Below are 17,533 nucleotides of genomic sequence, written 5' to 3'. Positions count from 1 at the left end.
AAAGAACGATGTTAAGACTCAGACTCAGGAACTCCAGCCTCATATCTTTGTCCATGTTACTCTACACCAACATATTTTGTGTTGTAGATGGGGAATGTATCCAAAGGCAATAACAATGTTACAAAACTCTTTAAATGATCTGTTAATCCATCAATTAGTTTTAGCTGCTTAATCAGTCCATCTATAAAATGTCCAAACCTTGTTGGGGTTTGTTGTCTGATCAACAGTCAGAGAAGAAATGACCTAAATGATTAACCAACGATCACATTTATCAATGTATTGACTGATTAACCTCTTGGAATGCAATCAAATCAGCATCCACACTTACACCGTATGCAGTAACATGTGTACTGATAAAATAATAACACATTCAATAATGAATGACATTGTAATTTCCTGAACATAAAATGAGGCTCAACATTCTTCTGTTTAAGAACTTTAGAACGGCACACTTCTGTAAAAGCTTGTGTTAGAAACATTAGAATGATTGGGGACAAGTTCGAGCAAGATTTTGAACAACAAATGTTCCGTTAAATGTCAGAGAGAGGAAGTGTTGACGCATAGCGTGGAAATGAGCACTATAACAGCCGTTTGCAGCATCAATGACCACTTTATTTAGAGAGAATCTAGCGAGCCTTTCACTAACAAAGACCTGTTGCGTATGATATTGACATTGCTGTGATAATACACTAATATCATTGCAGTCTATTTGTCTTTCCTCTTCAGGACATTAATGAAGGCGTCTTTGGGAACTTCCACATTGCCAATACGCCGCATCTTCTTTTTACCCTCTGCCTGTTTCTTCAGTAGCTTCATCTTCCGTGTTATGTCACCTCCGTACTACCACGACAAAACATATTAGAATTATATATATATATATATATATATATATATGGAGAGAGAGAGAGAGAGAGAGAGAGAGAGAGAAAGAGAGAGAGTGTTTGTGGTACATTTGTAGATTCAACAACTTTTGAGAGATAAGAAAAACATTTACTTACACATTTAGCGAGAACATTTTTTCTGTACGCCTTAATTCTGAAAGAGGCAAATATTGTCATGTCACATTTCCACGCACAAATCTAATTCCTAGTGCTTCATGCTGTGTAAACACATTGTTTTGCATGTCATACGAGTCCAACAAAGGCTCAAGCTCCGCACTGCAAGGTATTGTACTTACGTTTCCCTTGCAATGACCTTGCTTCCAATAGATGCCTGTACGGCCACCTCAAACATCTGCCTCGGTATGGAGTCTTTGAGTCGCTCACACATGGCTTTCCCTGTGCTGTACGCACGGCCTCTGGAATGAAAACACTCCAGTCAGAACCAAATCACCTCAAGATACAGTAGCTGATAATGACATACAGTATACATGCGTCGTCACAATAGACAGTCAAATGAATGGACACAGCGACGCCATAGACTTCGACGGAGACCAGTGAAGTCAATTAGAAGCACTTTTCCAGTGATGGCTGAGCGTTACTGCGCAGCCTCCAACTGAGCTGTCTGAAAAGTTGTAAGTCTTCTGGTAGCTGTGCTAAGAGAAATCTAAATGTTACTTCATATGAATTCACTTGCCACATACCCGAAGTATTTCCAATCCATCAAAACATTGCCGAAATATTTTTGTTCCGATGCTTTCATGGACTCTCTATGGGCTAGAGGTGTTGAAATTAATCAAATAAATGATGCATCGAATCATGGACGACGCTGCATCGATAATCGGCCGGGCCATAATCCATTATTTCTGCTTACATTTTAATGTATGCCCAACAACCTTTCTGTTTACATATTCTGGTATGTTTTGCACATTCAGGAAGTGCCATGTGCTCAGTGCTGTGGTTTTATGTATCTAATTTATTTAGTATTAGAGCACTGCAGAATGTTTTGTTTTTGAAGCTTGAAAAGCTATGAATTAAATCTCCTATATGGCTTTAATAGAAAAATGTATTTTAATACATGAAGCCACAGCCAGGAGGCGGTTACCCTAGCTTAGCATAAAGACTGGAAACAGCGAGCCTGGCTCTGTCCAAAGACATAACTCCCCCAACTTTTCCTTTGTTACGTTTCTGTTTGGGTTCTGATTAAACAAACCAGATATAATGTGGAAATGAGTGAGCTTTGGAGGATATTTTTTAACTTGAGACAGAGCCAGGCTAGCTGTTTCCCTGTCATTCCAGTCTTTATGTTAAGCTAAGCTGATCACCTGTTAGCTCTAGCTCCAAACTCAATGGACAGACATGAAAGTGGTATTTAGGGCTGCACAACATGAGAAAAATATGCGATAACGTTGCGGAATACTGCGATAGTGATATTACTTGCGATAAATAAACAGGTATTAAAGTGTACTTAGTTCTGCTGCTGTCAGTATTCTGCTAAAATACAACGGATTGCTTGTTGAATTTAAAACAAGTGAAAGGAAATCATTTCCAGCATTCTTTTACTGAACAAAATGAACACTGAATTGAAAATAAAAGGCAGCACTAAAAAAGGAATGACAATTACATTTTAAAGTGCAGTTTTTTACTAACATTTTCTAACTAACAATAAAATGTGAGTGTCTATCGCGACATGTCGCAGCCTTTAGCAATGAGTATATTGCGGCAGTTGATTTCACGGTGACAACAAAATAACGATACGATTATGCAGCCCTAGTTGTATTCATCTTCTCATCTAACTCCCAAAAAGAAAATGGATAGGCATGTTTCCCAAAATGTCAAAAAATATTCCTTTAATAGGTAAAGCAAAGCCCTGACTACCAGTATTTGAGGATCACTAAACAACTGTGTGCCCTTGTCATACTATAAGGTACTTGTCATACTATGAGGTACTTTGGATAAAAGCCTTCATATCAAACTGATATGTAAATGGCTTCTCTGCTTGACAGGACATCCTAGCCTCACTCTGGTACAGTCACGCTCCATATGATTCAGTCGCTCTGTAACGTGACTCCTTGTAAAAGACATTCTGCTCTGTGATTGGTCCGTTGCCCTTAAAGAATACCGCTGGGCCTGGCTCCAAGGCTTACAATATAAATGGTCAGAGAGCAGCCATCGTCGGTGAAGCATAGTGCCCTTCAATTACCAGCGTCATCACTTTTCGCCTGTGGACTTCCTCTGTCACAAATGGAATGAAGTCCTTGTCCGGTGTGTAAAGTCACTGTAATAGATAACGTCAACACTCGCTGCTGGCAAGAGGTCTTTCTTTTTTTTATGCTATCCTGGCCGTTGAATACATTTCATGCTCCACAGGCTCAGAAGAATGACGATAGTAATGAAGGACCATATAACCTTGGGTTTATGTAAACTCGTAGAAAAAAAAAAAAATCTGATGATAATTAAGCTATGGGAGGCTGCTGTGACAACGAAAACAAGAAGATTCTTTCAAGCAGCGTCAGTTACACCTATGAAAGTGACCCAACATTTGAAGTAAAAAATGAATCAAACTCAGACACTCGGCATGTGAATTCAGCAATGTTTTCAAAAAGACTGTACCTGTGCACAATAGTGATGAGTTCTTCCACAGGTTGGCCATTCAGCAGTATATTCATCTTTATCAAATCAGCAGCTTGGTAGCCTGCGTTCTCATAGTCAAAGCTGTGGGAGATACGATCATTGGATGCTTTCAGAGTCAGTAATTCATTATTCACATTTTACTATTTTAATATGTATTCTCTTTCTAAATTATATTTATTATTGAGTGTTAATCTGTGTCTTCTGCTTTTCCTCGTATCCCTTGCTGCTGCAACAGTGTGAATTCCCCCCATTGTGGGATTAATAATGGATTTTGAATCTTGAATGAAAGACCTTTATCCAACATTGTTTAATGTAAAGGCCGTTTTATGGTTCTGCGTACCCTTCTCATCTCTGTGCATGTCGTAACTGTCCGACGGTTCCACCGGTAGCTAGCACGGATCCTGGAGGTAATCGGTTCCATCTAGCCTACTGCTCCCAATAAGTGACAAAATAACGCCAACATGTTCCTATTTACATGTTGTGATTTGTATAGTCACAGCGTGTACAAATAACAAGGTCACATGAGACACAGCCATCTTCTAACCGTATACATACTGGGAACTATATTCTCAGAAAGGCGAAGCATTGCTGATCTGCTCGGGGCTTCTCAGGTGCTGCAAAGCATATCACTCCGCCCCGAGTAGCAGAAGTAGCAGTGCTTCACCTTCTGAGAATATAGTTCCCAGTATGTATACGGTTAGAAGATGGCTGCGTCTCATGTGACCTTTTTATTTGTACTGTTACTATACAAATCACAACATGTAAATAGGAAAATGTTGGCGTTATTTTGTCACTTATTGGGAGCAGTAGGCTAGATGGAACCGATTTACCTCCAGGATCTGTGCTAAGCTAGGCTAGATGGAGCCGGTTACCTCCAGGATCTGTGCTAAGCTAGGCTAGCGGTGGGTGCGTCAGACAGAGTTACGACACGCACGGAGATGAGAAGGGTACGTATGGACTTATCTAACTCTGGGGGAGACGGGGAATAAGACAAAGTCCCAATAAGTCGGCGTGTTCCTTTAATTTTAAACGGGTCTTAATTTTCCTACGTCTATGCAACGCTACCTCTAATTAGGCATGGGCCGGTTACCGGTTTCAAAGTATACCGCGTTTTTTGTCACACTTCTGTCTGTTCCTTAGGTATGAGCTGTTTTTTATGAGAGGTCAAGGACAGAAAGTGCAGTTTGGTATTCCGTCTTAAGGCCTAACATGTTGAGATTTTAGACTTTTTAAGAACCCGCGGAAACACTGCCTTTGACAACTAGCAACTATATACAAGTTTTTAATTGACTTCACAGCTATGAAGTTACAATGTAACTTCATTCAATATACTGGTATTTCAAGACTGCAAATAGATAACTTACAGTAACAGAATGCACAGGAAACACAAGCCCTAAAATGCATTTTCTGTGTTTATGACTGACTGTGGACTACGTTTATTCATAAGCTTGTTTAGTTTTACCTGGCATATCCAGAGGACAGAGATTTGAGGAGGTCATAGAAATCCACAACGATTTCATTTAAAGGGAAGAGGTACTTCATCATGACACGCTGGTCGTCTATGTACACCATGTTCTTCTGGATCCCTCTGCGATTCTATAACAACACAACAAAATGAGATTATTTTGCAAGAATTTACAATGTCAACAATTGTGTCTTCCTGGATTTGTTTTAGAGACACTTCTCTTACGTGGAAAAAGAGAGAAAGCCCTGAAGGTGTAAAGAAACATCAGAAATATAAACCTATTTTAGTGTGTGTTTAGGGCGTGTCCAAATCCAATTTTGCTAGTTTGACGGCGGAAAAAAGGGTCCGTGCGCCGGGCGCATGGTTCTAAAGGGTTGTACTTAGTGTCTTCATTAATCAGAGGTGTGTTTTGGGCGTAACATGCAATAAACCAATCAGAGATCATCTCCCATTCCCTTTAAAAGCCAGGCGTGTTTGGACCTTGGAGCATTGCTGTTATGATGGAGGATTTGCCCGGTAATATTTTTATTTGTAATATTTTGCATGTGTGTGTGCTGCTGCGCTTCCCTGTGTGTGTGTGTGTGTGTGTGTGTGTGTACCAACCATAGTGTGCGTGTGCTGTGCATAAACCTAGGTCCATTTTACTAATAAGCTGTTAAAATAACAATGAAATGCTGCGTTATTGACTTTAGACCAGCTTTTTGTTGGTCAGTGGCGCGATCACTTCCTGCTGCCTCAAGATAGCAATACGCCCAGAATGCACCTGAACACACCTCCCTGTAAGACCAGCACGCCCATGGGCGCACAGATGGGCGCAGGTGCATTAACTCTTTAAACGACGCGGGCGCTGGACGGTCTTAAAATAGCAAAGACACTTGCGTCGGGTTTTGCGCCGCGCTAGATAGGGCCCACGATGTTTTTTTATGAATTAAACTAGACAACAATAAAACTGGCCTACACGTCCAGCAGAAATGATTAGACCATTAAACACACAACCGTTTTGATCATTTCTAAAATATGTGAAATGTGAGGATTTCTCTGCATTGAGCATTTTTACTTTTAATACTTTAAGTACATTTTCCTGATGATACTTACATACTTTTACTTAAGTAACATTTTCAATGCAGGACTTTTACTTGTAACAGTTTACTTTTACAGTGTGATATTAGTACTTTTACTTAAGTTAAAGATCTGAATACTTCTTCCACCACTGCTCCTGTCAAACTATATTTTCCAAGAAGAGACGCCATCCCTCTCTGGCTTAAAGGAAAAAGGGTCTGCACTTTAAATGAGATGCTTACAAGACAGATGCATATGTAAGAGGAAAATAAAAACAAACACCATATGGTGCAGAAAGACCACATTCAGGTTAAATAGTATGGACAATATTTCATTACATTTGCGTTTCCCATATTCCTCTTACCAAGCAGAGAGTCATAATATTGCCGGTGTAAGTGTCTGGAGAGAGAATGGTCCCCAGTACCATGGGCTCCAAATACTCTGACACCACGGATCTGTCTGGGAACTGAGCCGGGTTCACGATGGTTATCTCCTCACTGCCGTGTTCCTGCAAGGAGAAACCAACGGGATTTGAACCTCCAAATAAAAATCTTTCATGATTTTAAAGTGATAGTCCATCCAAACAAAATGGAAATATGGCTTTGAAAGGTACAGTCATGCAATACCTCTGTTACAGTACATGTGTTCATGTTTCCTTACTAGTCTTTTAAGAATGAGAAATAGTGTAAATTGTAATAACTTGTTGTAAAATATTTAAAAAGGAACACGTCAACTTATTGGGACTTTGTCTTATTCCCCGTCTCCCCCAGAGTTAGATAAGTCCATACGTACCCTTCTCATCTCCGTGCGTGTCGTAACTCTGTCCGACGCACCCACCGCTAGCCTAGCTTAGCACAGATCCTGGAGATAACCGGCTCCATCTAGCCTACTGCTCCCAATAAGTGACAAAATAACGCCAACATTTTCCTATTTACATGTTGTGATTTGTATAGTCACAGCGTGTACAAATAACAAGGTCACATGAGACACAGCCATCTTCTAACCGTATACATACTGGGAACTATATTCTCAGAAGGTGAAGCACTGCTACTTCTGCTACATGGGCGGAGTGATTTGCTCGCAGCACCTGAGAAGCCCCGTGGTGAGGAGCAGAGAGTAACAACGGTGCTTTTCAGGTGTTGCGCTAATCACTCCGCCCAAGTAGCAGTGCTTCGCCTTCTGAGAATATAGTTCCCAGTATGTATACGGTTAGAAGATGGCTGTGTCTCATGTGACCTTGTTATTTGTACATGCTGTGACTATACAAATCACTACATGTAAATAGGAACATGTTGGCGTTATTTTGTCACTTATTGGGAGCAGTAGGCTAGATGTAGCCGGTTACCTCCAGGATCTGTGCTAAGCTAGGCTAGCGGTGGGTGCTTCAGACAGAGTTAAGACACGCACGGAGATGAGAAGGGTATGTATGGACTTATCTAACTCTGGGGGAGACGGTGAATAAGCTTAAATACACTAAGTTGCTGCCAATGGGATGAGAAAATGATGTTTCCCTCTAAACTTGCGTACATCATTCATTCAAATTGGCAGTGATTTTGCCTTGCAACAAAACATTTTGATTGTCCTCTCAAGCGTTTTTCCATCATGTATCTCCTAGGGCAACAACCAATAGTGTAGCTTAGTGGTCATCAACTACTCCCCAAAAGTCGACAAATAATCGAATGTTCGTGGGACGTAGCAATCTCGCCAATAAACATGAATGTCCACAGATTTCATGAAGTTTATGAATGTTATTCGTTTATTAAAAAACATCAATAGTGTCTGACACTCAGCGGAATGAGTTGTCATAAGAACACCGATTATTTACACATTTTCCTCAGATAGTAAGTGTAAACGGAAAATAGGCTATAAACAGTGCAAACAGAAATTCAAAACGTGGCCTACCCACCACAATAAAGTGCCAAAAAAAGAAAATATCCCTAATAAACTGGCAGTTACTCGCTGTCGCTACAGCCCTCATTTATTTTCCTCATTTTGCACTCTTGGTTAGCGTTCAAGAAAATGTCTGCTGCTTTACCGCGTTGCACTGCAGGGTCTTAAAGCTATAGCGCGTAGTTTCTGTCTCCCCCATGAGGAATTCTCAGTAATGACAACAAAACGACGGTCGGCGCGTCCACATGATACAAGCCTTCCGTGATCGCGCACCCTCCTCACCCATCCTCAACGCAGTTGCTAGTAGCCAAGGAACATGATGGACTCTTCAGAAGAGGTAATTATCTTCACTCGAGTTTCTGCGCGGGAAAGTCGCCGGACGACTTCTGAACACAGCCATAGTGAGAAATACAGAGAGAGTTGTGTGGAGCTGATCTGTCTTAAGGCCCTGACACACCAACCCGATAATCGGCTGTCGGACAGTCTGGCGAGGTCGGTGACTCGAGTCTGTTCGGTGTGTTCCGTGCCGTCGTCAGTCAGCGGAGCCATCGGCCTTTATTTGGGCCGATTTGACATGTTGAATCGGAAGGCGGGCAGTCGGACTCAATGACCAATCTGATTGGTGGAGTTCTAACCTGGAAATGACGAGCGGGATGAGCGTGACGAGAGCTCTCAAAATCTGACGAAAATCTTTCAAACTGACCTTTGTCGATCTGAAATGAAGACAGATTCAGCAACTGCGCGGCCTATTTCTCGCTTAAAATGTTTTCAGAAACACGTTTCGGTGAACTATTTTCGTAAAATATTAGATCGTATTCCGAACAAGCCGCCATGATGGTCTGGCTTTGAAATTCTGAAGCAGCCAGACCCACGTGACGTGTTCGTCCAATCAGCTGCCGGATTTCATTTTTTGGGGCGACAATACAGAGTAGTGCCGCCTGCTGTTATGGAGACGTATACGCCTACAGAGCGTACGCTCAAGTCGGGCGCCGGCTCGGTGTGTTCCAGGCACTTTTTGACCAACTCGGGAGGCAGTCAGTCCGACTGCCTTTTCTGCCGGCTGGTCGGCAGTCGGGTTGGTGTGTCAGGAGCCTTATATTAGCTTTGTAGCAACTCATTTGGCAATGACTAAATGCAATGGATCGCTCATTAATATCGAAAAAGACACGCACTAAAGCTTTAAGCCACACAGAACAACTATGACTTGTTTACCTACACCACCCCCTGCTGCGTATCTGATGTAAGTATATGCATATCTAATACATGGCCACTACTTAATAACTGCACTATGCTAAAACAACAAATGAACGAACGTTCGACAATAACGTGCCGCATCGATTCGCAGTTTTGATGGTCAAATATTCAAATAGTCGATCATTCTGCGAAACCCCTAGTATCTCCCATTGTGTGATCTTTACAGAAAAGCACCAGCAATACCTGGAGAGCCTCCAAGTAAGTTAAAACTTTCATATTGTTGTAAAAGTACAGTACGAGCCCCCCTGTAGTGTAAGGCCAGAAAATACACGGGCAGGAAATGGCTCTTACCTTGATGAGTTTGGGTGAAGAGAGGACAGCCTTGTAGGGCACGGTGGGCGCCGTTACTATGACGGAGGCATTGTATTCCTGCTCCAGCCTCTGATTGAACACCTCCATATGGAGAAGACCCAGGAAGCCAAGTCTGCAGGGGCACAGGTAGGTTCACTGGTTCACTCAACTTTTATAATTGATATTCATGCTTCTTATTACAAAGAGCCTGTTTGAAAAGAGTGGGTACCACTCATTGCTATTCCTTTGCAGCTTCATACTTCCGAATGATCTGAATCACTTCCACTAATGGAATCAAATTCATCATCTGGACTAATATGACCTGTGACGATAAATAAACTCTTACTTGGCTGTATTTTTTGGCAACATTCAGCATGTTTATTCAGTTGTTTATTCCCTTATAAATCATTTTGAATTATGTCCAAAGAAAATCAATCTAGCTACTTCCCCTAAATGTGGTCCCTCTTAAGAATAACTGGATAACTCTTTTGCAACAGCAAAGGACTTGGAAAAACATCCAAACATTATGACTACTGCAGCGGGTCAAAACCTCCGTAGTTGCACTGCTCAATGTCCGCACTTTTGTTTTCATTCGCCGTCACATTACGTGTAGTGTGCCTCTGTTGTGGTCTTGAAGCCATTTTTCAAATTCAAATTCAAAACAGTGGTCCTCACCTCCAGCCTGCTCCCAGGGCCATACTGCTGTCTCTCTGCACCGTGACACTCGAGTCATTCAGGGTCAGTCTCTCGATGGCGCTGCGAAGGCCCGGGTATTCTGACTGGTCCATCGGGTACATGCCTGAGGGACAGGAAACAAAAGACAGAGTGCACATCATCAGCAAAAACGACTCTTTTCATTTATGGTGGAATCACTGAGTGCACTTACTGTGCTAGCTATTGTGACACAACATGCACTGAAGGGGTTTTATGTTTTTATTTATCTTTTTGGTTTTTTTTTACTTTATCCATTTTTTGCCCAGATAAGTCCCATTGGAGATACAAGATCTCTTCTTTCAAGGAGTCCTGTTTGACTACATGTCCAATGATACAGGAATATTTAAGGCTAGCATTCCGTTAACTCTATGCATTGAGTAATTATGCAAACGTTTTACAGGATTATAACCGTAGAGACGGAATGGACTAAGTAGCCATGTAATAAGCGGGATAATGTAGAGCGAGGCAGTTGTTATAGCGAATACAACCCCTTCAAGACCCGCGTCGGGGTCCTGATCACCCTGTCGGGGTTGTATTCGCTATATCATATATATACAACCGCCTCGCTCTACATTATCCCTTACGTAATGCATGTGGTGTTTAAAATAGTCATTTTTATCCGCAGGAGCAACTGCAGATGACAAAAGGTCTTACCAGCAAAGACCATGGCTTTAGCGGGTTTAAACCCGGGAAGAGCTTCCACGGGCTGCTCCTGGAGGTAGAGTGTGTCACCAATCTGGGCCTCCTTCACATCCTTCATCCCTGCTATTATGTAGCCCACTTGGCCTGCAAACCTACACAATAGTCGAGGAGAGTTACGCTAATGCAATGTAAACAAGCATCTCAGTGAGTGGGACAGTTGGATGAATGTGTTTTTCAACTGTGTGGACCAGTGCTTATTACTGACTAAACTGTAGACACACAGTACAGTAGGCAGGCTTATTATTCAAAGACAGATGCGGTGGTAAAGATCTGCTTATCCGGTATCGGGTCGCGGGGGCAGCAGCTCCAGCAGGGGACCCCAAACTTCCCTTTCCCGAGCCACATTAACCAGCTCCGGTGGTAAAGAGTACGATTTAAAACGATGTGTTACATCACAAATGTTAGGGTATTTTACACGTCTCTATTGCAATAGACAGAATTTAGATAAAGTAAATCTATCACAGCTAACGCTGTCAAAAGCTCTTTTTGTAATCATTAACATACTTTAAAATAGTCAAAACATAGCAAAAAAACTGACAAAATCACAGTTTTTTTGTCTTGCATACAGTGTCTTTCAACAGATATATGAATGAGCATCAGACAATTCCTTTTGTCTACACAGATGCTTCAAAGATTATCCAATCAGAGGACCACTGAATCAATTGGTGCATTAAACACTATGAAAAGTCCATCCCAGTAAGTCCACCCCCCCACAACAAAAACAAATAAATAATGGTATGGTCTATAAAATGTCAGAAAATGTTGACAATGCCAATCACAATTTCCTGAAGCATGAGATAATCAGTTTATTATCACGAGACTAAAAAAGAAGCAAATCCTCACAACTATAGAAGCATGTTGAAGAATTACCCAAATGACTAAACTCAATTATCAGGATAGTTGCAGATTCATTTTCTGTCGATCGACTATAAGATCAGCTGTATTGCATGAAATAAAAAGTGGGAGAAATGGCACATACAGCTTCTGCGTTGGGTGCTCATGGGGCCGGAGAAGCCCCAGCTCGTTGACCTCGTAGGTTTTGCCGAGATATGCCGACACGATCCTGTCCCCTTTCTTGACCCGCCCTCCGAACACAGCGATGTTGGCCACCACTCCTCTGTAGTGGTCGAAATTGGAGTCAAACACTAGGGCTTTAAATGGGTCATCCGTACTTGCCATGGGCCTGGGAATACAAATAGGAGGGGGAGAAAAAAAGCTTCACTTTTACGCTTCAAACTCATTTCACGTGAGAAACGAAACCAAATGAACCTTCTTACGCTGGAATTCTGTCCACGACCGCTTGGAGAACTTTATCAACATTTGTCCCAAGTTTAGCTGAAATCTGTAAAAGATAAAATCACAAATTAAGAGACATTTCTCAGTTAAGTCAAACTGAAAACTAAGAAAGCAGCTTACATTGTGCTCAAACTCACCCTAATGCACTCTTCACGTGGAATATCAAACACCTTTTCAATCTGTGTTTCCACTCTCTCTGGATCAGCATTTTTTAAATCGATCTTAGAGAGAAATGTCCAATTAGAAAGGCATGCTAAATAGCAGTCAAGTAGAAAAAGAATGTGATTAAACCGAGAAGAAAAAAAACTAGGTCTCAGTGTACCTTGTTGATGACAGGAATGATTGCCAGCTGAGCTTCAAAAGCCAGGTAGAAGTTGGCCACCGTCTGCGCTTGAATGCCCTTCACATGACAGCAAAAATATTAACGACTGCATTACTTGCAGCATGTACTCTACACATCCACAATATTTCACTGAGAAGACTGGGAGCTATGAATCTGGTTTCATACCTGATTGGCATCGACAATCAACAGGACACCCTGGCAAGCAGAAATCGATCGAGACACTTCATAACTGAAGTCAACGTGACCCTACAGAGAGAGAAAGCCCCGGAGATTCTAAAAACTGTAAGACATGACAGTGCAACATAGGAGTCGGATAAACACAAAAGAATTGTAAACCTATTTGAATATCTGCCTTTATGGACGACTGATCTTTTTCCTGTTTTGTTTTTTTGCTTTCGCAGTGAGAGGCCATTTTGCTCTGATGTTACTGTTATTCATATTTTAGATGAGAGACGCTGTCAAGTTTAAATATGCAACATGCAACTGCAAGTCCTCCAGACTTGGAGTCAAAAGACCACTGTTCTCCAGCAGCAGCAGCAGCCATCTATTTTGTTTTCAAGTAGCAGGGAATTCACGCGGAACCGTCGCAACTCTGCCGTCATTGTGTTAAGCCCGCCCACCGATTCTATACACGATGTGATTGGCCTGACTAGAGTTTGGTTTTTCCAGCTCGCAAGCCAACGGAGAGTTGCATTAATGATGAGGAAAGGAAGTAGCTCTTCTTCCTGATGTCACACACCCAGCTGAGCACTCACCGGCGTGTCGATGAGGTTCAGGAGGTACTGCTGTCCCTGGTGGCTGTGAATCAACGTGGCCGTCTGGGCCTTCACCGTTATCCCTCTCTCTCGCTCCACCTGAAGCTTGTCCAACACCTGTTTGTTCTTGTCTGTCGTTGCTATGGCACCTGTTTGTCAATGACATCCATTATAGTAACACAGTGTGTTAATTGTAATCCTTTCATTAAGAGCTGATTACTAAGTGTTATGTCTGAACCTCCGACCCAAACGTTAACATTGTGTTTGGGCATGTGAGAGAGAGATGCCCCTTATTAATGCTGAGAGGAGCATACAATCCAATTACTGTTTATCCTAAGACATTGCATTGTACACATTATTATTATCAGTATGTGTTCAGACCTAAACCCAAAGGTATTCTCTTGTGTAAACCTGTTTGAGATTATGAAAATTCTTCATAAAAAAGTGTTGCTTTGATACAAACTACGGGGGGAAAAAAAGCTAATATGCAGCGTGATGAGGAAACATACCCGTCATCTCCAACAGCCTGTCAGCCAAAGTGCTTTTTCCATGGTCAATATGAGCAATGATGCAAAAATTCCTGATTCTGTCCACAGGGAACTTAGACAGGTCAATAGTATCCTTAAAAGCAAAAAGGAGAAAAGCCGACAAATTACTAAGACAGTCACTAAACACCTGCTGAGTGCAGTAACCTATCTTAAAGAAACAGCAATATTTGGACACATCGATTATTATGTCCATTTCTGAACGGAGCATGTGCAGAACTACAAGGGAAGTGACCGGTAAAAGTAAAAGTTGCAATACCAACACTGTGAAAATGCTCCACTACAAGTAAATGTCCTGCATTCAAAACCTTACTTAAGTAAAATTATGCAAGTATGAAAAGTAAAAATACTTATTCTGCAGAAAAATGGTAAATAGTTTATTCATCTTAGGAATTAGATCATTTTCTCAACCTATAAAGGAACACTTAAAGGAGAATTCCGGTCAATTTCAACACGTAGCTCTGTTGTTTTGAAATGTGGAGTGCTGTCAGTAGCAAAAAAACGAAAACAATCGGTGCTGCCTACACCGTGTTATCCCCCTGCTAGCGTTAGCACCCAACAGGCTTAAACAGTGCAAGTTTTAAACGTGTTTTAAGCCTCTAAACATCCTCAAAATGTCACTACAAGTGCCTACCCATGTGCAGTGATTCCTTCCGAGTGAACACAGTGAATCTGACTGCAGTAGATGTGACAGAAAGGCATAAAAGTTGTGTTAATCCAGCCAGTGCTCATACCTCTGTTTATTTCCTGTTTTCCGGTCAAGTCCACACTAGTCGATTGTCGAACTCATGCAATCCAATATTCCAGTCAAATTTGCTGTGTTCCTTCGGAAGGAATCACTGCACATGGGTAGGCACTTGTAATGACATTTCATTGGAACTACAGCTGCAGCTAAAAGTAACATAGTGCTGCTTTAACTGCTGCACTTCAAATTCACCTCTTGAATGGAACAAATAGCGACGTGGAAGACTCGACAGGGTTTTCCATAGTAACAAGGGTCTCATTTATCTACATAAATACGTTTATTTGTCTGTTACATTAAGGCGACGTGTGAATTGTTTAATGCTTCCTTTACTGTTGTGGATTAATCGACAGTGTTTTCCAAAGTTCCATATTGACATGCACCTTAGCTACATAGGCCGACTGATAGGCCTATCTATGCGAGTCATGCAGGTTTAGGAACAATATTTGTTCCTTGTCTTTGCTAACCCGTCCCTCCCTGCCCTCTAACGTGATTTCTGTTTTCATTTAATTTAGTTTAATATGGCTTTTCAATTATCTGCTTTGTTCACCTGTCTACAATATAAGTTACAGAGGGGATACACAAAATATCAGGCTGTTTTTCACCTGATATTTTGTGTATCCCCTCTGTAACTATTGAAAAGAGCAGACATCTCCATATTATCTCAGGTTGTTTATTGTGACCTGGTAAAGTCAGGAAATAACACACATGATGACAGGACGGACCCTTTGCATGTTAGGGGAGGGGATACACATTATAGCAGGTGAAAAAACGGCCTGATATTTTGTGTATCCCCTCTGTAACTTATATTGTAGACAGGTGAACAAAGCAGATAATTGAAAAGCCATATTAAACTAAATTAAAACAGAAATCACGTTAGAGGGCAGGGAGGGACGGGTTAGCAAAGACAAGGAACAAATATTGTTCCTAAACCTGCGTGACTCACATAGATAGGCCTATCAGTCGGCCTATGTAGCTAAGGTGCATGTCAATATGGAACTTTGGAAAACACTGTCGATTAATCCACAACAGTAAAGGAAGCATTAAACAATTCACACGTCGCCTTAAAGGCATACTATGTAACTTTTCTCTCTTCGGTCCCCCTACAGGATATCTCATTGGAACTACAGAGTTTTTTTTCAACCTGGACCCTATTTTCCTATGTTTTTGTGTCTAAGTGACTGATGGGAACAACAATCTTTGCCATTGGTCCAGTATTAAGCGAGATCGCTGCAGTCGGCAGGCGGTGAAACAAGCTACAATGAAAGTTAATAGGGCAATTGTCCAGCTTGTATTTACCTTCACAAAAGTGCTCAGATTAATATTCTAAGTGTCTGACAACATTATGGAAAGGATCCCTTGAGAGATAGACCTTTAAAACCTCCTTGAGACCTTTTTTGTTTAACCAGAAACAGCTCTGAAGTCGCTAGCGCTAAACCCACTAGACTACATTTAAAAAAGCAATACTTTTAGCGTTTATAGAGCCAACATATTTTCACATGTAAATCGGTAAATTATGTGATTATTTCAACCAAAACTAGAGTTGTGATGGTTGGAAAAGTGGAAAGACGACCCAAAACGGCTCTTCATAGTTTTATTTTGTTTCTGTTGACTTTGATTGAAGTGTATTTTACGATGCTAAAATTACTGTTTATTTACATGGAGTCTGGTGGGTTTAGGGAACACGATTTCGCGGATGTTTTAATGTTTAAAAAAATTATCTTAATCTTTAACAGAAAGGTCGACCTCCTTAGAAATCCTTTCCATAATGGTGTCAAAACGAGCACTTTTTGTAAAGGTAAATATAAAAGCTGGATTTTGGAATTGCCCCATAACGTACATTGTAGCCTGTTTCGCTGTTGCCGACTGCAGCGATCTCGCTTAATACTGGACCAATAAGATTGTTGTTCCCATCAGTAACTTAACATAAACACATAGGAAATAGGGTGCAGGTTTAAAAAAAACGGTAGTTACACTTTAACGTTAGTTACATTCAACTTGCTCTCAGTCTCTCCCGTCCAAATTAAGAGCTTTCGGCCTCCATCTGTATAGAGCTGCTTTTTATCTATAACTAATACTATTAATACTTATACAAGCAACTCACAGAGTTAATGTGTCCCACCGGTAACACAGTTAACGCGGTACATGTGTTGTGGTGAATGTTTTTACCTTGTCTGTTTGTGTGCTGACCATGGAGCTGCTGGAGAACACGGGCAGCCTTTTCATCCAGCGGTGTCTTAACAGTGTGTAGGTCATATTATAGCTTTGTATTTTCCTTCTATACACTTTGAACTGTAAAACACGTCTTATAAGGGGTGTTTCACACCACCGTTTTACTAGTGAAAACGACATATTTTCGTCAAGCTACTTAACTGTTAGCTGGCGTTAGCTAGCTAGCTAGCAAGCTGTCGGGAAACTTCTGTATTGTCATTAATACAGTGCAGACTGTTGCCACATTGGCGGACCATTAGTGGACTGTCACGACGATAAAAACACACCTATATTTAAAGTGAAGTACTGTAATAACCCCGGTGCATGAGTTCTTAGGGTGCTGACATTTTGGGTGACAGTTCACCTGCAAAGGCTTCTGGGAAATGTTGTTGATTTTTCGAATCAGAGATGATGAAAAGAAACAAGAGGAGTTCCTACCGTAATTTCCGTTTACACTTATGCCTGTCAGAGCAAGCGAATACATGTTTTCTTTAAAACGTATCCTCAATGAACAGTTACACTGTTGCTCTTTAACGTATCGAAATGTTAAAGAAATGCTAAGGAGCTTTGCTAAGCTTACTGCACTGCTGCCTGTCAACCGTCTCTCTCTCCGGGGATTTAAAAAAAAAAAATGCTAATGTCTCTAGTCATTGCAGCAGTATTGTGTCTACAGTGTAGGTCTCATTCGCATTAGCAGCAAAGGTGCGTGACTAACTTGACATAGCCTACTATCTTTGGAAATGCTTGGACAGTC

At 41.3% G+C, this 17,533-nt stretch overlaps 1 protein-coding gene across 1 annotated transcript; it reads right to left on the bottom strand.

Annotated features, from left to right (window-relative positions):
• Window positions 1-590: 590 nt before the first annotated feature.
• Window positions 591-17,151, bottom strand: guf1 (GTP binding elongation factor GUF1). The gene is made up of 17 exons (XM_078261150.1): window positions 16,738-17,151; window positions 13,791-13,902; window positions 13,282-13,430; window positions 12,692-12,772; window positions 12,506-12,583; window positions 12,321-12,404; window positions 12,165-12,229; window positions 11,867-12,070; window positions 10,840-10,979; window positions 10,147-10,270; window positions 9,472-9,604; window positions 6,401-6,544; window positions 4,975-5,108; window positions 3,492-3,593; window positions 1,178-1,297; window positions 999-1,035; window positions 591-840 (listed from the first exon to the last, which is right to left on the bottom strand). Exons 1-17 carry the CDS (start codon window positions 16,918-16,920, stop codon window positions 706-708), a joined length of 2,025 nt encoding a protein of 674 aa, XP_078117276.1. The 5' UTR covers window positions 16,921-17,151; the 3' UTR covers window positions 591-705.
• Window positions 17,152-17,533: the final 382 nt, after the last annotated feature.

Source organism: Sander vitreus, chromosome 10 (assembly GCF_031162955.1).
Source record: "Sander vitreus isolate 19-12246 chromosome 10, sanVit1, whole genome shotgun sequence".
In the NCBI taxonomy this organism is placed as follows: Eukaryota; Metazoa; Chordata; class Actinopteri; order Perciformes; family Percidae; genus Sander; species Sander vitreus.
The sequence above is the reverse complement of the archived record's forward strand: the minus strand, read 5'-3'. Positions and strand labels throughout refer to the sequence as shown.

Excerpts from the sequence above, each read along its gene's own strand:
- guf1 (XM_078261150.1), bottom strand. The coding sequence starts at position 16,920 with ATGTCGTTTTCACTAGTAAAACGGTGGTGTGAAACACCCCTTATAAGA. Across the intron at positions 10,271-10,839 it reads TAAAGCCATGGTCTTTGCTG|GCATGTACCCGATGGACCAG; the intron begins GTAAGACCTTTT and ends CCTGTCCCTCAG. Across the intron at positions 6,545-9,471 it reads CTTCACCCAAACTCATCAAG|GAACACGGCAGTGAGGAGAT; the intron begins GTAAGAGCCATT and ends TTCTCCTTGCAG.